Source organism: Camelus bactrianus, chromosome 25 (assembly GCF_048773025.1).
Source record: "Camelus bactrianus isolate YW-2024 breed Bactrian camel chromosome 25, ASM4877302v1, whole genome shotgun sequence".
NCBI classification, from domain to species: domain Eukaryota; kingdom Metazoa; phylum Chordata; class Mammalia; order Artiodactyla; family Camelidae; genus Camelus; species Camelus bactrianus.
The window spans coordinates 23,200,882-23,222,786 of record NC_133563.1 but is presented as its reverse complement, the minus strand read 5'-3'; the positions used below and the strand labels follow the sequence as shown (position 1 = coordinate 23,222,786).

General features: G+C 37.4%; 1 protein-coding gene across 3 annotated transcripts in view; it reads right to left on the bottom strand.

Annotated features, from left to right (window-relative positions):
• COL14A1 (collagen type XIV alpha 1 chain) overlaps positions 1-21,905 on the bottom strand; it is a 184,362-nt gene that overhangs the window by 146,386 nt on the left and 16,071 nt on the right. For all 3 annotated transcript variants that reach the window (XM_074352994.1, XM_074352992.1, XM_074352993.1), the window contains exons 3-5: positions 16,325-16,441; positions 12,804-12,947; positions 8,511-8,600 (exon numbers count right to left, since the gene is read on the bottom strand). In XM_074352994.1, the coding sequence (XP_074209095.1) occupies positions 8,511-8,600; positions 12,804-12,947; positions 16,325-16,441 (351 nt within the window). The remainder of the gene's footprint in view (positions 1-8,510; positions 8,601-12,803; positions 12,948-16,324; positions 16,442-21,905) is intronic.

The window sequence follows — 21,905 nt, the reverse complement described above, 5'->3', positions numbered from 1 at the left end:
CAGGTCTGATTCATTTAGTGGCTCTGAATTCTTTTTCTCTATGCCACTAGCAAAATATCCAGCTAGGCTATTCATTAACCAAGACAGCTTAAGGAAAACTGTGGCCTCAGAACAATTTTTCACTAAAGTATCCAGTGAAGTTGAGTTCAAATTTCCAAACCAAGAGCTCTCTTCCAAGATCGGCTTCTGCCACATCCCTGAATTTTTTTTTTTAAGAGTTAACATCATTTGACATTTGCCAGGGGCTCAGTGATTCTAAAAAGGTCTTTCAATACAATGGTATATCTTATTCTCACAATATATTTGTGGGGAGCCATTATTTTCCTCAATTTTCAGAAAATGAAATTGAGATTCAGACAGAGAAGCAAATAACTTAGTGATTACTGGTACAGCCAGGACTGGACACCAGGCCTTGTAAATGTTTGGTTGCCTTTTTCATCCTCCCATGCTACCAGCACCATGGAAGATGTCCTCACATAATGCAACATAGGTGGTCACTAGTCATCTGCTATATTAATGTTATAAGTTGTCCATCTATGGGAAGGAGAGCAGGGGGTTCATTTCAGTTGCGTTCAGAGTTGACATTAATCAGAGTGAGCTTAGTACTCATATAGTCATGGCGATGACTTTCAAAGCATCCCTGACAGATGACCACTCTATCTAAAACAGCACTCCCCCTCACTCTCTTCCCTTATTCTGTTTTATTTTTCTTTGCAGAACTTCTTACTTCCTAGAAATATACTCTATAGTGTAACGGTTAATTTTATATGTCAACTTGACTGGTCCACGGAGTGCCTAGACATTTGATCAAATATTACTCTGAGTTTGTTTGGGAGGGTGTTTCTGGATGAGATTAACATTTGAACACAGACTGAGTAAAGCAGATTGCCTTCCCTAATGTAGTTGGTTCTCATCCAATTAATTGAAGACATGAATAGAACAAAGAGGCTGAGTAAAAAGGAATTGCCCCTGCCTGACTGCCTTGAGTTGGAACATTGGATTCAAACTGAAACACTGGCTCTTCTTGGGTCTCGAGCCTGCCAGTTCTCAGATGGGAATTTACACCATTGACTCCCCTGGGTCTCTAGTTGGCTGGCGGTAGATCTTAGCCCCATAATCATGTGAGCCAATTCCTTATAATAAATCTCATATTTATACACATGCATCCTATTGTTTCTGTTTTTCTGGAGAATCTTAACTAATACATATTTATTTATTGACTATAGCAGACACTTTTCATTGCTTCCATATATATGTATAAAATAAGACCTCCATTTAGTGACTGCTTTCATCAGATGATTTATGTATGTCTTTTCTATTTAAGCCAGATAGTAATCCTATAAGGTAGGTGTTCTTCTCACTCCATTGCAAAAGAAAAATTAAGTAACTAGAAAGGTTAAACAACTTGCCCATCATCACACACTAAGCAGGTAGAAAAGCTGGAATTCAAATTCAGGACTGACTCCAAAGCCTGAACTATTTAGCCATTGTGCTATTCAACTCCTATAAAAGAAGAGAAGAAAAGTATTTGAAAGGAAGCAAAGGAGAAAGGAAAGGAGGAGAGATGGGCAAAGAGGGAGAGAGAGGAAGTGCTCAACGATCACGTGTGGTGGTGGCCACCATGCTGCACATCTCCATCAGAGCAGACGGTTCCCCTGTGCTGGCTGTGGTGTCCTTTCCTATTGCTTCCCTGAACCCTCCAGCTCTCTGGTGTCCTCCCTCTTCCCACCCTCTTTAGAAAAGACACTTGCTTACAAGAACAGTTCTTAATCCTTTGGGGGCCAAAGACCCCTTTGAGAAGCCAAAAGAAGTCAACAATCACTGAAATCCAGAGTACCTCCCAGCGTGGGATGAATCCCACCTTCAGTCCAAGAACATATTAGGTGGTTCACCTTGAATCACATGATAACAAATTACTTCCTTGTCAGTTCTTTTTTCTTCTGATTGCTTCAAGGAAAACATATCTGGGGGGGGGGTGCTATTGGTCTTCAACACCTCCCTAACTCTCGCTAATCTCTCCTTTAAAAAAAAAAATAGGAGAGAGAGAGGGAAGGAAGGAAGGAACGAAGGAACGAAGGAAGGAAGGAAGGAAAGATAGATTGCTAAGTCTTGCCATTAAAGATTGTATGAATTCAAAGCCATACTCACATGTTCTATATCCAACCTGGGATGAATAATGCCATGACAACTTGCAGGCATGTGAAGCCCAATCCCTGAACCTCAGCCAAAGGAATAGCTGAGCTGTCACTCAGAGCTCTGCATCTTAACAGTAACTGACAATCCTGTAAACATCCCATTCACCACATTTCTCCTCTGCTCATAAACCATAAGGGACTAAGAGAAGACATGACAGCTGTCTTCAAATATTTAAAGGGCTGCCATACAGAAGGGGGATTAGAAATGTTCTGTATGCCCACAAGGAGACAGATCTCAACTCAACTCAAGAAAGAACTTCCTAACAGTCAAGATTTCTATAGACCACTGCGTTGGGAAGTAGTGAGAGCTCTGTCAATGAAAGCAGATAGATGCTGGTCAACCCTCGATGGCATGGCTGAAGAGCCTCAACCATCCTCTTAATTGGTTGAACTACATGGATCTCAAAGTTATCTTCCAACTCCAGATTTTAAGATTATTTCTTCCCTCCCCCACCTATCTAATAACTATTCACTGGGCTCTTCAAAGCTCTCCATAACTCAACTGCACTTGACCTGTCCATATTTATTTCTCACTTCATCCCAATACAATTAACTATTCTTTCCCCCTACAATGTGCCCATCTCTGAGACTTCTGACTTAATTTTTATTCTCCTCACCCCTACCATCTCTTCCTATCTACTCTCTCCAAACTCTACCTACCACAATGCAAGATACCTAAAACGGGTTGTATTTCCTTGGACAATATACGCTCCTTTTAAAACACTTTTATATAAAGTCTGTTCTAAAATTTTACTTTCATAAGTCAATGCTAACCCATCAGAGGCTATTTTGCCTGAGAACCTCTATTTAAACACAAAACTTGCTCAACTTCAGGATGGCAGTATTCACATGTATTTTCAGCTCTGTATATAGTATTACGTGATTTGGCTATATGTTAAGTTGTTCATGGTGATTTTCTGAAAAATGCAACAACTGCATTATCCCTGTTCCTCCAATTCATCAATAACAAACAGATCCTGACATTTCATAATTTCTAAGGCTGAAACACCTGCTTAGTTTGACACCGACATCCCTCTGGGTATAGAAACAAGATGTTTAATAGAAAATTCTTAGACAAGAAGGAAAGTATCAATCAGACAAGCCCAAGCATTGCTCCAGGAAACAGATCCTGCCAAAATCCATAGCAGTGTTCACAGTTGTAAAATACCTGATTAAAAAAAAAAAAGATATTAAAAAATATAAAACATTTTTAAAGATATATGACAAATTCTTTTAAAAATGAGGACATTTGAAAACTTATTCAAGACAGAGCTACATATATATTATATATATGTGTATATATTGGATAGATAGATAGATAGATAGATAGATAGATAGATAGATAGATTACCACGGGACAATTCAAGGGTTAAGAATGATAAAGTTTGCTGGAAACCAACCGAAAAGGTGTCAAAATCGCTTTAAAATGTCTTATCAAGAGTGGTCGAGGGTTGAGGGGAAACAAGGTCTGTTGATAGGTGAATCCCATCCCCTTGCCCTCAGGAAAACCTTATAATTTAATGCGTAGGTATAATGTACTTTGCAGGTGTTCAATGATTATTTTATGAATGACTGATTCTGTCATGCTTTTTTGAGTTCCTGAAAACATGAATTATAATGCTTCACATCAAGGGAAAAATGGAATTCTGCTTTCTGCTTTTTTATGATAAAAACATTCTTTTCATAAAAATAGTCTTCCTTGATCTTCTTCAGGGGATTGTGAACCTCTCTCCATGAATCTAAGCCAAATACAAATAGTCAACAAACAGTTATTGACAATGTAAGACACTCTGATGCATTTTGCATGCTAATATTTTCTCTTTGAAAAAAGGCATTTAAAAAAAAAAACAGGAAATGGAAAAGGAGGTAGAAGCTGACATTTGGCCAGTACCTGCTAGGCCCCAGGTATGTCACAAACGTGATAGCATTTAATCCTCCCAAGCCTGGTGCTCCTTATGACCACGCTGCTCATTTTGCCAATGAGAAAACTGGGGCTCAGCCAGGTCTATACGCCTAAGGTTACATAGCTAGGTAGGAAGCAAGGGAAGATTTCATTCCAAGGGATGTGTCACTACAAAACCTGTGTGCTATACACTGAGCCACACTGACCTCAAGAAGTAACAAGGAAGTTGAGGGGAAAAAAGGAAAGGTCGGTATGGGAAGGAAAAAAAAAATATTCTAATGAAAATGTTATTGTTTATCCTCTTAAGCCTCAGATTTGAAAGCCACTCATGTCACTTTCTGATTTCTCTTCTGAGCATGGTTACTCACAATCAGGGACCTACCATATGTCTCATGCCTTGAGCATTAGACATTGCTCATTGATGAACTATCTCAGGAGTTGCTCTGTGCTTCTATGAGATGCTATGGAATGATCAGAGGCCAGAGGTAAGGAGAAACAGGGCCAAATAATATAATCACTTCTGTTAGATCAGGGTTTCTCAAGCTTTTTTAAAAAAATTAATAAATTAATAAAGTTAATTAACATCATTTGTAATGATGTTAAAGAACCAAAGAATTGAAGAACAGACAGCTGCCCATAGATATACCTACATCACTCAGAAACGGCTTCAACAAGTCTTTTTATTCCTCCCTCTTCCTACTTTGTCTTTTAAAATCTTATCTTTGACTTTCGTGTTCTACTGTTTTACCAAGTGCTGGCTGTGACTAACTTTCCATTTGTGCTCTTCAGAATAGTCTCTCATTCTTCGCTTGTTTTGAATATTTCTATGGCTTCAATAATTTTGTTGTTTATTTTAAAGTGTCTATGTAATCTTTCCATAATTGAAAATCATGGGATTCTGAGACCATCATTTTTTGTGTCTTCTGACTCATACTCCTAGTTTTACTTCTGTGTTTCAAAATTTTGGATTATAAACTCATTCTTGGCATTGCTTTCTCTGTGGCAATCTGCAGAATTTGAGCTGAACATACGTACCTCAAATGTGGTTCTGTGATTGCTTCTGCCAGGCACCGTACTTTTACCAGCTCTGAGCAATTTTAAAACTAATTTCTTGACTAGAAGGACCCCAGAGTATGTGAGGAGTGTACATTTCAATGCCTAATCTGTGTGGGGCACAGGCCTGTGGTTATGAATTCTCAAGGAGGCCTTTTCCCACGCAGGACACAGGCATAGACAGAGGGGCTTCCTAAATCTCTTGCTTATGAGCAGGGATTTTGTAGTTCACCCTAGTGTTGTTGCTGGCACACAATGTCAACGGTCTAGATGACTATCATTATGATGATAATAAGGAGGAGGAAGAGGATAATAAAAGTCTTATAAGGGAAAAATGAAGAAGAAACAAAAGAGGAGGGGGAGGAACACTCACAGAGGATACTCTCTGGGTCAGACATCGTTCTTAACCCTTTAATGCATGAATTTCAATCCATAACCTAATCCTGAAGTCCAGTTTATGACTGGACTCAATCCTATCCCTCTCATCTCCGAAAGCCAAGATCTAGCCGACATTTGGCTAATCTTCTGGTTCCTATGTGACCCAAGTTAAAAAAAATCCCTACTCTTGTTGAACTGAACTCACAGTCCTGGGTTCAGTAGTTCTAAGACCCAGAATAGCTAGTGGAAAATGTGGTAAACTTTCAAATTGATCTCTTAACTGTGAAGCCAAGAACTATAAAAGTATTGTGGAAAGTAAGCAACCCCAGTAAGTGGAAATACAACGTGAGAATACTCCAGTGCCCTGGCTATCTTCAACCACAACAACTCAGCATAATTCAAAACTGACTCCTTTCCAAGAGAACATGTTGAGGACACACATTAAGTCCTTGCTGGACTATGTGACTTTCATGAGGGTGGAATCCTGCCTACCATGATCACCAATTAGTTCCCAGTGCCTAACTCAGAGCTCAGCAATAGAGGGTAATCACCAAACCTCTTCTGTGCATGGATTGTTGAATCAGTAACACGGAAGATTGGTCTATGATTATATTAATTCATGCAAACTATATAATCTAATTTTAATAGTCAATAGCTACATAGCACTTACTATGTTCTAGACACTTTACACATATTAACTCATTTCATATTAAGCACTGGTATTCATGTTTCAGGTAGGGGAAAAAACCCAACTGTAGGAGTATGAAGAGTAGGAACCCTTGAAGGTATATATATGTGAGTACATTCTATGCAATTCTCATTGGAAATACCAAAATGGACAGCTATCCTCAGAAAAATAATGAATTACTCAATTCAGAGAGTAATTCTGTTGCAACACATTCAAAAGTTTTAGGGGGTGGGTATAGCTCAAGTGGTAGAGCACATGCTTAGCATACACAAGGTCCAAGGTCCTGGGTTCAATCCCCAGTACCTCCTCTAAAAACAGACAAACAAATAAATAAATAAACAAACAAAACTAATTACAAAAAAAAAAAACCCTTTAAAAAAAGTTTTAAACATTCTAAAGCAAGAATCAGGAAACTTTCTGAAAAGGGCAAAACAGAAAACATTTCAGTCTTGGCAGGCTATGTGATGATCTCTGTCGCATCTACTCAACCCTGACATTGTGGGGAAGCAGCTATACATGACATGTGAAGGAATGAGCACAGCTGTGCATCACTAAAACCCATTTACCCATTTAAGAAAACAGAGGACTGGCCTGGCCCATGGGCCATACATAGTTTGCCAATCCTGGAAAAGAAAAACTTAAACCTGTCTCACCCCCTCCCCAGAAATGAGAGCATTGGGACCCTCCCCTTACCTTCTCCCTGCACAGGATAAAAAATTCATTAAAAAATGCAAAGAGGGTCAGAGATCTTAATTTAAAAATCATTAGGAGGTTAAAAAAAAAACAAAAAACCCAATGCTACTTTTTCTGACTCATAATTTTTTTTTAAATCTGGTCCTGCATTCTTATGCAAAACATCAAAAATAACTGGAGAAAGCTGTTTGAATAACACAGAAGAAACAGCAGTTAATGCAAATGTGCCAATATTATGCTTCAAGGCAAATACCACTTTTGTTTCGGAGCTGGTTTGGGATTATTGAAGAAACACGTACCGTAGACTGAAAACAAGGAATTAAGTGCACAGCAACTTCTGTTAAGGATCTTTGCATTTAAACTAAAATTCTAAAATATTTGAAATATGTCTGATTGTATGTAAGCCACTATCATTTTAGACTCTTGTACCAAAAAAATTTTAGATTGTAGGGAAAACCAGGAGCAGCATAGTTCAATGTGAATCATGGCACTTGCACATCTTGAAAGAGAAGCAACGGCAAGTGATGCATTAAGGCTTAGTTGGGGAAGGGCTTTTATCTCCAGTGGGCCCTACTAACACTCCCCCTCACTCTCCTGGGAGCCCTAACTCTGATCTGGATTGTCATCATTGTTTACAACTTACTTCTTAAGACAATTCTCCCATACCACCAGTGCCCTCAGAATCCTCACTGCCCCTGCATACACTTCACGGAAGCCCCCTTTAGTCTACAAACCTCCCAAAGTTTTTGCCTTCGCTCAGGGCTTCATCACTGCAATAATACTGTGAAACCGGCCCTCCTGATGGTGGGTTCAGGAAAGGCCCGTCCATAAACATGAGTTTAGTGAGTAAAGCAAATGAACTGCTGAATGAAAGGTCTTTCCACAGATGTTCACGAGGACTTATCAAATGTATATTAACATTACGCTCAATTTTCAGTGTCCGTTTCCCTATTTTTAGTTCACTTCACCCAGTCCTAGGTTTTAGAAGGGCAGGAGGAAGGTGTATCAGAGAAAAGAATGGAGAACTGAGGACATTTTAGGAATATCTAGCTATAGCTAAATTCTGGGTTCAAACTCTAGTCCGTGGGTGGAAGATAGATTTCATCTTGAATGTCATTCTTTAATCACTCTCTATCCTAAGAACAGTGGAAAGCTATTGAAGGGGTTTTAATGTGTGTGTGTAGGGACGAGGGGTCAGATAGAGTCAGATTTGTTTTGCGAAGATCATGCTAACTTCTGGGTAGAGAACAAATTGAGATCTTGTTAAATAATACAGTACACCAGGAAAGAAATGGGAACTTAGCTGAGTATTGGCAATAGACATGGAAAGAAATGAACAGAGTCTATCAGTATTTCGATAGAAAATAAACCCACTAGAACTTAGCAATGTATTAAATACAGAAAAGAAAGGGAGAGGGAAGTGCTGACAGATACTACGAGTGAGGAAGGAAGGAAGGAGGAATGAGCTGGGGCTGAGGGAGATTTTCATTTTAGATGTGTGCTCTTCTGATGGGACCAATGGCCAGGGGTGTGTGTATTGCCTGGGTTATTAAAACAACTCAACCTCCACCCAAATAATCAAATAAAAAAAAAATCTGACCTTCTTCTGGTGCAGATGGTTTATTCCCATCTCCTTTGTCCACAACCTTGACTCTGGGTTTTGGTTCCTTTCTTTTTTCTAAATCTTTAACTGGAAGAAAAGTAAAAATAAAGCAACATGTTAGGTTAAAATCTAAGAGAAAATATTTGATGAGTTTTCACTAAAACCCTTGAAAGTATTGAGAAATATGAGTAGAAATTAGCTTGATGGTAGAATCTTATTCCAAAAGATTGGAATTGTTATTTTTGCTCATCTTTGTCATGGGAAGGTATAGAAAATACTTAAGGAATTACTTTGGTCAAGCACTCACTATGGACAGATGTATCAAATAAATTTAATCTTTCCTAACTGCTATAACATTCACGATTAACCCGATTTCAGACGTGAGAGAATGAAGGACCAAGAGGCTAACATATCTCATAAAACCAGAAAGTGTTGGCACAGGATTCAAGCCACATTTTCAGATCCCTGGACAAGGCCTGTCAGTTGGCCCCTGTTCTAGAAAGATCTTAGCCACAAGTGTCCTCATTTGGTGTTGGTCTATCTACAATAGAAGATGGAGAACATCATAACAGTTTCTTTTCAAACTTAAAAAAAAAAGTTTCCCTACTAGCAAGTAGTAGTATTTCTTTGTCACTTTCATTATGAACTATTCAGGGACCCAGACTGACCCTTGGTCTTTAATACATTCATACTAATCTAGTCCAGGAGCTTTACGTCCCACTCCACAGCAGCTTTCCTGCTCTTGCCTGGCATCTTAAGTTGTTTGAGTCATTGCTAAATGGCAGCGACGTCTTTGCAAATAAAATACCCTGTGAAAAGGCAGAAAGGATCCCATGGCAAAGATATTTCATTTAGTTGTTGCGTTTACTTCATGGAAAACAGCAAACCTATTGGAGGGAGGGCTCTGTAGGGTAAGCAATGATTTCCTCTGCACTGACCTTCCCGCCTTCTCCAGGGTATTAGTCCATTAACTCTGTCCTTCTCATCTCTTCCTCGTCTTCTTTCTCCTGGCTTCCATCCCTTTGCTTAAAAGGTTTGAGACTTGCTGTCTGTCAAGGTCAGGTTGCTCTAGTGCTATCACTCCTTTCCTTAGAAACCTCCCTTGGCTTTCTAGTACTTCGAGATTAAATTCCAAGATTAAAAATAATAACAACAATAAATACAAGATGGCTTAATCCTGCTATTTCCACTGCCCTTCTAATTTTCTAAATCCACTTTTTAGACCTCATTTTCTGACTTCTTTTATAAGGGTTGGCCACTTTGGAACACCCCTTCCTTAAAATTATTTTCTTTCTCAGTTTTTAAAAGGCATTATCCAGGATTTTCTCATAATCCTCTGACCCCTCCTTTGTAGTCTCATCCCTTGGATCCTTCTTCTGCTTCCGTTCCTGAAACGTGATCATATACTGCATTTACCTTGTGTCTCTGTTCACCTCGCCTATAATTTTATCATCCTACAATTTTAATTCTCACCCTGCCATGGATGATTTCCAAACCTACATCTCCAACCCCACCCACACATAGGCCATGGCCTCAAATTGCTTACATTCTGTAAAAGAAAATAAGTCTGCAACTTCAATGTCAGGGAAGTTGTGCTTAAAGTAGAGATATATCTGGAAAAGAATTAATTCCAGAGGTGGAGATTCCAGGAAGCTTCACTGGGAAGGTGACATTAGAGCCAGACTTTGAAAGATGAGCAAGAGATTAGCAAATGTCATTCCAAAGAGGAAAATGGTGGCCAAAAAGGAAGTTTGCCAAAATAGGACCAAAAACCTTTCTACAGATGAACAAGAAAAAAATAACAGTCACCCTGAACTGGGCCACTAGGTCACATACAAGATGTAACACTTGTCACAGCAAGCTGCTGTCTGTCTCATGCAGGAGGCAAAATCAGGTAGAAAACAGACTATCAGGAGCAAAGTGGTATTAATCATAACAACAATAGCAACCATGCCCCCGCTGTGTGCTGAAGTGAGTTAATCCACACAACAATAGGCACAAATCATCACTTCCAGTGACAATGAATACATATATGTTCATGTATAACTGAAAAATTGTGCTCTACACTGGAATTTGACACAGCATTGTAAAATGACTATAAATCAATAAAAAATGTTAAAAAAAATAAAATAAAGTCTTAAAAAAAAGTCATCACTTCCATTTGCAAATGAGGATACTGAGGCTGGAAGTGGCTGAGTTGCTTGGCCAACTACGTGCACCAGATGTGGAATCACAACAGTTCAGAGATGCCTTTCTGTCTTCAAAACCCAAAGATTGTTTCTTATGTGTCCCTGTGTATCAGAAGATGGACTGATGAAAAATTCACATCCTTACACTAATTGCAAACTAATATCCACAGGATTTGTCTAAATCATCATTTTCCTGCATCCAAGCATGAAGGTTTTTCCAGGCAGGGGAGGCCAGGCTTTAGCTCCATCTCACCAGGAGCAAAAAAACATAACTGAAATGCAAAATGCAAAAGGAATCCATCCAAACAAAGTTATTTTAATTTTATTCTTATAAACTATTATTTGGGGAGAACTAATCCGTCTAATCTACCAATAAAAACAACACAGCTAAAAAATGTATATGCTTCCACGTAATTTACTAACTAACCAGTTGGACAATTTCACTAAGATTATTTCAGCAGAGCTAAATGAGCTGCAAACAAATGCATTTCTTCTTAAACGTTTTGATTAAGTAACTATCGGCAAAGCTCTTTGAGGCTGGCTACTTGTGTTTCTTATGTTGCTAGTCGGTGGAATATTTGAAATAATCAATTGCACCAAACCTGAAGACTAAAGTGAAATGAATTGTTTCTCCTTGTCCCTTTTACTGCTTCTCAACAAACTTTAAGAAACGTTATTTCCCTTACTCATGAAGGAATGTCGGAGGCCAGAAACTGAAGCACAGTGCCAATAAAATGAGACAGAAGGCTGATTTATATTGAAAATAACATGAAAACCTTTCCCAGAGCTTCCAGACACTGAGAATCCCAAAAGAATGTAACATTTAAAACATCTGTATGTCCCGCTGACAGGTGGATTTACCAAATGTCTCAGTTCAGAAGTTTCAAGAGACAGCAAATTAACAAAGTTGAAGGTTGTTTTTTTTTTTAAGAAAAATCACAAAATATGTCTCATAAAACATTACTCAGAAGAGAAAGAATAAAAGGAAGGAGGGGTAGAAAATCCATATAGAACATTGCTGCACATAGATTTCTACAACCCACGGCCTCCCTGATTTGTGGATTCACCCTTTAAAAGTTATTGTTATTTGAAGTTATGTCTGGGATTTACTTCAAAATAATATGGGAGAGGCGGGTGTAGGTGTATAGATGAAACAAGACTGGCCATGAGTGGTTAACTGTTCAAACAAGTGATGGATATGTAAGGGTTCATTTTAAGATTCTGCTGACTTTTTCAGTTATGTTTAAAATTGTTCTTAAGAATGAGTTGGGTTTTTTAGAGTCTCTCTGAACAATGAAGCAACACAGAAAGTTAAGTAGGACAGACCTCTTCTGTTTGCACTCACGATACACAAAACTCTGCCCTCCACGTTTGAAAGGTCACCTCCAGGAAGAGGGAGTTGCTGTAAGTCTCTGGTCATTAGAATACAGGGTCCATGGGAGCAGGGATTTGTCATGTTCCCAGTGCCTAGAATGGGGCCTCTGGCACTTAGTAGCCAGATAATACATATATATTAAATGAAAAAAATAAATGAGTGAATGAATGAATATCTCCTAAAAGGCAAAAGAATCAGGACATGTGTGGACAACTTTTAAATTCAGCATAAGGAAAGGATTTCTATGAAACAATGCAGACGTGGATTGGAGCTTTCCCCTCTGCTCAGAATGTATGCCAAGTCCTTTGTCAGCCCTACTTACTATTTGAGACCTGGCTCAACTATGAAGCCTCTCCCCATCCCATCGTAGCCCATTTTGGGGGTAGAGAGAGCAGCTCCCTTCACGGAATCCTAAAATTATTTATTGAGCACCTATTATGTGCTGGGTAGATGAGATATCTGGATAAGGCTCAGGGGACAGTGTCTGGGAGAGCATTTGAAGACTAAAATTTAAAGAATAACTAGGAGTACAGTGAAATGGGTAAAAAGAAGGGCAGAACATTAGAGATAGAAGGAACTCATAGAAGATTATATGAAATGTGTTTTAAAATCTTTTCAAATCTAAACAATCTAGTATTTTAACTTGTTAACAATATTTACCACAGACTGAAACTCAGAGCTTGGACAGAGTCCCATGGCAGCACTTGAAGACCTGTAAATACTTACTTCTGAATTGACCTTGGGCTGGCTTGCTTTCTTTGTCTTTGTTATATGCGATAATTTGAACTGTGTAGTTCTGGTCTGGCATAAGACCTTGAATAATTGCCTTTGTCGCAGTGTTCTGGAGATTCAATTGATTGGTTTTTCCACCTATAATAAAACAGAAAGATAAATCAGTTATAAGAAGTAGGTTAACTGTGTACACTAAGAAATTTTATTAACCAGCAGCCAGGATTTTAAAAAGTGAAGACATTAAAAAAAAATGTTAAATGTTGAATGTTACATGATACTTAAATTTAATATATTTTCCATTCCCATTTTCAGTTATGCTCTTTGTATTGGACAACTCAAACAGTTGTCTAAGTTAGATAAAAACACATTCACAAAGAAAGATCTTTCATTGTAACACACTATATTTTAGACACTAGGGAAATCCACAGTACAAGATTAGAAGACAGAGAGCCCTCAACATCAAATATACTCTTCAAAGAAAGACTATCACTCTAAAGTGAAGGAAAAGATACGGGTAGACTGAACACAATTATCTACACTGGAATTTTTCCAATGTTCTCTCTGAACTGAATCAAAGCATCCTCGAAGTATTAGCAATTTAATGATCTTAAATCTGAACTTCACTGGCTCAGGATGTTGAAGGAACCATTCATTGCCTGGCTACTTAAAAGTTAGCCTGATTCTTGAAAAGATTTCAAGCCCCCATTACGTCTCCATCAACTTAGACCAACATCTAAGGCTTTTCTGAAAATGCTATTGATGACATACTCAGCTTGTATGCAAAATTCCAAATACACCTTTCTTCTCTAATTTCTGGCAGTGATTAGTATGTCTGAGAAAGGGAAAGTTAATTTAAAACTTCTGCCCCTCTAGCAGTAACAGCAAAAAAAGCTCTGAAACTTGCTTAATTAATCAAGCACAACACAGATTACAATATATTTTGATCATATTCTAATAAAATTATTTATGTTAAGTCTGAAATACGATGTTCCTATCACCCATGCTGCCTGGCAGAACTGAGTCTTTTTCTCGCCAAAATCCAAGTCCTTAAATGCATTTATGTCCAAGATGTTAAGTTTGGTTTCAGAAACTTCTCCTACCGTTTAAAACTCATTTACAAAATGCACCAAATGAATCTTCCCTAATTTAGTGCTTCACTACATAAAAATTCCTTAGAAAATCTCTATGTAATAGAATCCCTCACTGAGAGGCATTGGGTGTATTATTTTAAAGACTTTGAGAATCCCGCAATAAAAAAATAAGTTTCAAACTCTGTTTAAAACAGCATTTCTCAAATTTATTTGACCATTAATAACCGCTTGATTATGTAATAGCTGTTAGCATCCTGACATATACCATGGGAAACGTCTTGGGAAAGACTGGTATAAACAATACTCAGAATGTGTCTTATAGTGCAAAAACATCTACAAACATTCTGTGTCTAGATTTATTTATTACTCCTTTTATTTACTCTATTTATTTTATGTTTGATCAAGTAGATACCACAGTGTCAAGACTTTTATTGGCTTGGGCCACTGCAGTAAGACACTGGATCACTAGGGGAAATATATCCAGTTTTCATGAAGAAACCATTTGTTTTGATCCTCAATTTTTATTTGTCATTGGAGGTGTTTAAGCAAGAGCTGGAGGTCTAGTTTTGAGGGGTGCTATAGCAGAGGGGACTGAAGGATGAAGCTGAGGCTCGGTTCAAAGGCCTAAGTCATCTAAGTCACTTCTAAGATTCTGATTCCTCAATGACACCTGCTTGGGAGAGTTTGGTATTATCAGCAATTAACCCAGGAAAGTTAAAACCCTGGTTACCTGGAGGGAAACTAAATACCTTTCAAAATCAGACGTAAGGAATTCTCAGAGGTATCACAAATTACTAACTAATACTTTGATCTTTAGGTCATAATAATACTCAACAATCTCTTAAACTTAAGTTTCCCATGATGGCTTATTTTAGAAACCAAACTATATTTTTAGAAGTCAAAGTTATTTCAAAATTGGGCAAAGTTCCAAAATGAAAATTCTGAACCAGGCTTGAGAATAAAATATTGCTTTCCACAAGACAGTCACTTACGTAGACCGACACACGGAAAGTTGGCATCTGATGTCACTGAACCAAAAGTCATTTTAAGAAGCCTGTGCACAATATTCGTTAATAAAAGAAGATTCCTTTTCAGTGACCGAGCAAGAAACCAGGTGTTTCATTTGCTTGTTTCTTTTGAGATTTTAAATCCACTACTGAGTAAGATGTCCCCATTTAGAAACAATAGAGCATCTGTCTGCCTCATTAAATGAGTTGGGAAAAGGTCTCCAACAGAAAGGAGTCCAGCTCCATATAACCATCTTTATTACCAACAAAAAGAAAAAAAACATATTTATATAAATACACATATATTATATAAATAGGCTATTATTAAGTACTTATGTACTATGGGAAATGGATTTTAGGGGAAGAAATGAGAACTGAGAGCTATACTATGAGCACCTATATAGCAATCATGGGTAAGACTTACTGGGCACTTATAATCTGCCAATCACTGTGCTAAGTGCTGTATGTTTATCAATTCATTCAGTCCTCACAATTTGCTTCCCAAAGTAATATGCATAGGAATCATCGATCTTGTTAAAATTCAGACACTGATTCAGCAGGTAGGGTGTAGGGACCAATATTCTACATTTGCTCTCAGGTGATGCTGATGCCTCTGGTCCCCAGCCCATGTTTTGAGTTCCAAGCATCACAACAACTCCATGAGGTAGGGACTAATATTGTTTTCACATTTTACAGAAGAGGAAACTGAGGCACCGAGCAATTAAGTAACTTGCCCCAATGGATGACATTACTTATAAGTCATAGAGCCTGGTTTTGAACTTAAGCCACCCAGTTGTTGACCCCATCTTCATCTCCATGACACTTAGGAAGCAGTAGCAATTCCTTTACGTGCTCTGTATCGTTTTAGCTGATTATATGTGTGTAATAAAAACATAAAATGGGGAAGAGAAAAATTCACCCAAAATGTAATTTTAAAATTTTTAATTACTTTAATCTTCATGATCAATAAATCTGTTTAACCTTTGTTTTTCCTGCTCTAATTCATCATTTATTTTCACCATGTCTCTACTTAGAGTTTATAATTTAATGTATAATTGTTGAGTAATGTTCTATCAAGTTAATTATAATTTACTCAGTGGGTCACTACTTTTGGAGGTATTTTTTTAAGTGTCAATAGACCAAAAGTATTCATCCATGTTGGAACAGTGGTAGTGAGGATTTCTGATAGTCTGAAAATTTCACCCAAGGAGAATTATGGTGAGCCTGATAATTATTCTTTTGATTTGGGGGAACATTATTTTCTTGAGTAAAGGGTAAGATTTCAAGCCCAAAAGATTAAATACAACAAACAAAAAAACTCAAATGATTTCAAAGCAACACTTGGCACAACACATTTTTAGTTACCTGTGTGCAAAAAGTTGCTAATACTCTAAAAAATACAGTTGACTGTTTTTACCTCCAGCTGGAGTCACAAGAAGTTTGTATCCACCAAATTTCCCTCTTGGAGCCTTCCATGAAATCTGGATGCTATCATGAGATAATACATTATATCTTAACCTTGTGGGTGGAGCCACTGAAAAGGAAAAACAAAAATTGTTTAAATATTGAAACGTGTGAGCTTCCATTTGTTAAATGGAAAAGCCAAAGTAAAGTAATCAAATACACACCAGTTTTCATGTTCTTCCTACAGCCCCATTAATGAATTGATCAGTTTGCAAAATAACACAAACCCAAAAGTGTTTCTTACTTAAGAGACAAGCATTTTCCAAGTAGTAAACTGACCTTATGACAAAGAACTATGACTTAGGGTTAGAATTTAATACCCTAGTCTAGTTTAATAATTGAAGCCAACCTTGTAAAATGTTTTTATTATGTTATGAGGATGAATTTTTCTACTTGGAACATGTGAGATTTTGCAATCTACTCTACTGGGATCTGTTTTATGCTTTTAGGTTTTTCACTTTATTAATGCAGTATTTTTTACGAGAGGATAATTTAGGGCTATTACGTACCTCTTACGGTAATAAGACCTTCATTTAAAAATATTTGAGATTGTAAAGGGCCAAAATAAAACATAATAATAATAAAAGATAATCATTTTATAAACTTGGATTCATTCTTCAAGCGTAGCTGATTTATACCTTTCAGAAAGATACACGTCACATGGTTATGAATTACTCAGCATATTTACTCTTTTCTGGTAGTTCACAAAATGGGTAGGTCTGTATTACTTTTTGTGTAAGTCATTCAAACTTAAAAACATATTTTTGGAATTCTACACCACATTCCAGAATTTCAAAAGAAATACTTTCATAAGATTTTTATTATATAATATCTAAACTAATTTGTCCAAAAAAGAAAATCTAAAGCCTAACAGAAAAGTTAGTGCTTATTACCCATTTTTATGCCTGGTCTTTCTTTCTGGGGAAGGAAACAGACATTCTCCTTAATAGGTATGTAGCATAACATGAGATGTGGACGTTAGTTTGATTGTTTGATTCCCAGTTTTGTCACTTATTACATGAATAACCAATTATGCTGTATACCAGAAACTGACACAACATTGTAAACTGACCATACTTCAATTTAAAAAATATTTATCCATGCGAAAAAAAAAATATTAAGCAAGTGACTGTGTCTTCTAAAGCCTTATTTTCTAGGGGAGGGGTATAGCTCAGTGGTAGAGTCTGTGTTTAGCACACACGAGGTCCTGGGTTCCATTCCATTAAAATAAATAAATAAGTAAACCTAATTACCTGCCCCACCAAATTAAGAAAAAGACAAAAAAAAGGTCTTATTTTTTACAAAAGGTGACAGTAATACTTTCTGCACAGGATAAGTGACAATGTTAAAGAGAATAATGGATATAGTACCTTATAATAGGTGGTCAATAAATATTGCCCTTCCTCCTTACTTCATCTAATGGGTGATCTCAAAAGCTCATTTAATACTCACAAAAGCACATTGCTACCCCAATTTTATATATAAGTGAAGCCAAGAGAAGCTAAGAAATTCATCCAAGTTCACATACTGGTGCACGACAATCTTTGAGCCCAAACAAAATGCTCTGTTTCTTTGAGAGCAGAGTTATATTAAGAAGTCACCCTTCATTGAACTAGAAGAATGAGTAATTTACTCCTCCACAAACTCTTCGCTCATGTAAAATCAGTAAGCACTGAAGGACACAATTTTTTTTTGGTGGGGGGAGGTAATTAGGTTTTTATTTATTTATTTTTAATGCAGGTACTGGGGATTGAACCCAGTACCTTGAACATACGAGGCACACACTCTACCACAGAGCTATACCCTCAGAGAAACTGTTACTATTTTGCTTCATCTGGAACTTGAGGAGAAAAAAATTTTTTATATGGGTTCTTATGGAAGAAAATTTAAAAGAAGAATTTAAAAAGGTTAAACAACATATCTAGTTTCTGAGCCAAATCTTGCCAGTGGACTGACAGGCATCACTGGCTGAGCATATTGCAAAGTTTTGCAAGAATGCCCTGGTGGGAGAAAGTGGGCATGTTTGGGAAACGTCAAGTGGAAAAGTACTAGAAGCAGAATGAAGGCTTCAGTCTGACAGTTCCAAGAGGGTCACTTGATTCTGTCAGCATCACAGGTGTCCTGACATCTCAAGGAGGGCAAAGAAGTTAACAATATTCAGGATTCCTAGGTTAAAGATTAGAAATCTCTGTAGCATTTTCTACCCAGGCCATTGTTCTTTAAATGTGGTCTGAGTTTATAGCCTGCAACATCTTTTTTAGTCAATAGCTAACCTTCTGAACCTCCAGGAGAAAGTGATGAGGATAACATTGATCATGCCCTGATGACAACATGGGCAGTGCTCCGGAACCCGGAGGGTCATTGGCTTCCATTGAACTACTCAGGGAACTCCAGTGGGAAGGAACGGCAACAACGAAATCCATCAATATTCAACTTTTTTTTAAAAACAATTTACAAATAGTTCATATGACTACAGTCCCATCACAACTACTAGCAAAAAGCAATACCACCATTTTCTTCTATCAGTGGACCCCATCTATTGCCTATGGGTGCCTGAACATTTTCACAATCATTAAAAGAAAATCTTGGTTAGGCATAAAATTTACATTTCCTCTAGGTTTTTGCCTTTAGGGGGAAAACACTGAAAAGAAGAAATGCCAGTTAAGAAAGAAGGAGGCATGAGGTCACAGCTTTGAACTTTAAAGTTAGCTCCTTTTTCCTTGTATGGAAGGCACTGGGACTTATGCCAAAGCAAGGGCAGCAAGACTGAAAGAAACACTGTAAGTGCAGTAGAGAAATAGTTGTTCTTATCTCATGGAAAAAAATTTGTGTATATTTAATACCAGACCCATGATTTTTTTTTTTTTGCAAGCACAAGAGGTGCTTCGATACATATACTTAACTTCCAGTAATAAGAATAAATGCTTGCACGAACTTGACTCAATAGTTAATTTGTGTCAGTTAAAATCATATCCTTTTTAAAAAGACAAAAGTCAAGAGTCAAGTTTGAATTCTGGCACACACCAAGAAAAGCAAGCCAATAAACTCATCTTTTATATGGTGAAGTCAGACTTCTATGTCGGGTAGGGCCAATTACAACATTTGTGAATATATAAACTTCATCCCAAAGGCGGATTGAGAAGGAAAACTGGGGAGGGTCCATTTGTTATCTTCCTCTACTGCAGGGTTAGGCTTGTTATTGAAAATATAGGAGTGTTTTTATTTTGCTGTGCTGTATTTTTTCAGAGGAGAGATCTTCTTTAAATTCAAAGAATTTCACTGCAATCATTCTCATAGAAATCAAATCTCATAGGCAGAAAAGGAATGTTTATGTCATTCCATGGAAGCCTCACTGGCATCAGGTACTTAGGAAATTTTATTTCATAATACAACTATTTATTAAAGGACTAATTTTCTGCCCTTCCTTCCTTCCATCCTCTCTTTCACTTCAACTCCACTCAAATGAAATCTTGCTGTTTTGACAAGTGACGACCTATGCAAAGTTTTATTTCTAATGAAATAGTCTCATTAATTTCTTGAAACACTACTTTTCACAAAGGAACACTGAAGTGAACATCTTCTGTTCTTCCCTACCCACGATCACTTCCCTTCTTCCTTTTCTAACAGCACCTTGGTTTTCTTCCAAGGAACAGCACTCCCTTCCCACTACATGGAGCTTTGGCTGGTCTATCAATCAGCCATCCTCCCTTGGCTAAGGGATGAGAAAATGACTCAAACCAGTAAGGCAGACTCTCCCAAAAATCTGAAACTTGAGTCTGATGATGGAAGGATGGAAAATAGCTCCAATCATTTTATTCCAAAGACTTGCCCTAAAAAAAAAAAAAGTCACTAGTTCCTAGAAACTATATCCCAAGTGTCCCCAGATTCCTACACTTTCCAAAGCTTAATTATTTAACTTTTACTATAATTATATGAACTACTTCATAGTCTACCAGTAATATATTTTTTGCTGAAACTGGCCAGAGAAAGTTTCTTTTATTTGCAACCCCAAATCTCTGACTAATAGAAGTGAAGTGTGGACACTAAGAGTGTTTCCCCTTCACAACACAGTTTTGGGTGTTAAATCAATGCAATAACCTATTGCATTCATTAAGCAAAAGACATTTAAACAGTAGAGAAGTATTTGGTTGATTTTCCACGTGATCTTTAAAACCCCCAAACAAACAACAAAACACAGCTTTTTAGCTCAGTCATTTTTCAATTAAATGCATTTATAGAACATTTGTTCTATAAATAAGAGAAATTAGAATTTGAGGGAAATTTACCGTGGGTTATACTAGAGGGTCCTTTTTACCTTACTTAGACTCTGAAATGTTATAGTCTTCATGATCTATTACAAAGATGGTAAAGACAGCAGTAAGGAAAATATCCTCAAACTTCCAAATATACTTGAATACTAATAATAGTCAAACGTAAGACGAAATGTATTAACACCGAAGTCTTTATAAAGTGAAATCTAGCCCCTGTGCAAAGTCTCCAAATTTATATTCTTTGATGTTTTTAAGTGACAGTTACTTTACCTTTAGTGGTTCCTTCTTGTAACTATCCAAAACAAACACTGCTAGAACCAAGTATAGATTTACTATGAAATTCTGACGAAGTATTGGTGCCACCATTCTGTCACATTATACACGGTTTTTTCCCTACAACCAACACACCATTACTCTCTCTGTGTTCCAATTCATTTAACAGCTTGTCTTGAAAAGAGGATGCTGGAATAATCCAGGGATAAACAGTTATTTGAGCCGATGTGGGTTCACATTCTCTGCCGAGGGAAAGTTCTTCATAAAGAATTACACGGAGAGACTAAGGGGGCAAAGTGCATTTGGCTGATTAGCAATTTAAGAGGACGGAATTAATTTCCTGTATGTCTTTTGATACTGACTATATTAGTTCTCCATTGCTGCAAATTAACAAATTATCACAAAGTCAGTGCTTAAAATAACAGAAACATATTATCTTACAGTCCTGGGAGTCAGAAGTCTGAAATGGGTCTCACTGGGCTGAAAAAGGTGTTGGAGGTTCTAGGGGAGAATCCATTTTCTTTCCTTTCCCACCTTCTAGAGGGTTCCCACATTCCTTGACTCAGCCCCCTTCCATCTTCAAAACCAACAATAGTTGGTCCAGTCTTTCTCACATGGCATCACTCTGACATTGGCTTCTCTGCCTCCCTCTTCCATATTTAAGGACTCTGAGACTGGAACCACATTGGGCTCACTGGGTTATCTAATCCAGGATAATCTCCCTGTTTTAATGTCGCTGATTAGCAAACTTAATTCCATATGACATCTTAATTCCACTTTTTCATATAATATAACATATTTAGGATCTGGGGATTCAGATGTGAACCTCTTTGCAGGCTACCACACTGACTTTTTTTTTCATTTTGTTCATGAGCATGACTTTCAAGTTGTCTATAAGAGTATAAGGTTTGAGAGTAATTAGTGTCAGCTAGCAAGCCAACACCCCAGCATTAGCAAAATACTGAACATCCAACACAGCCACATATAGCT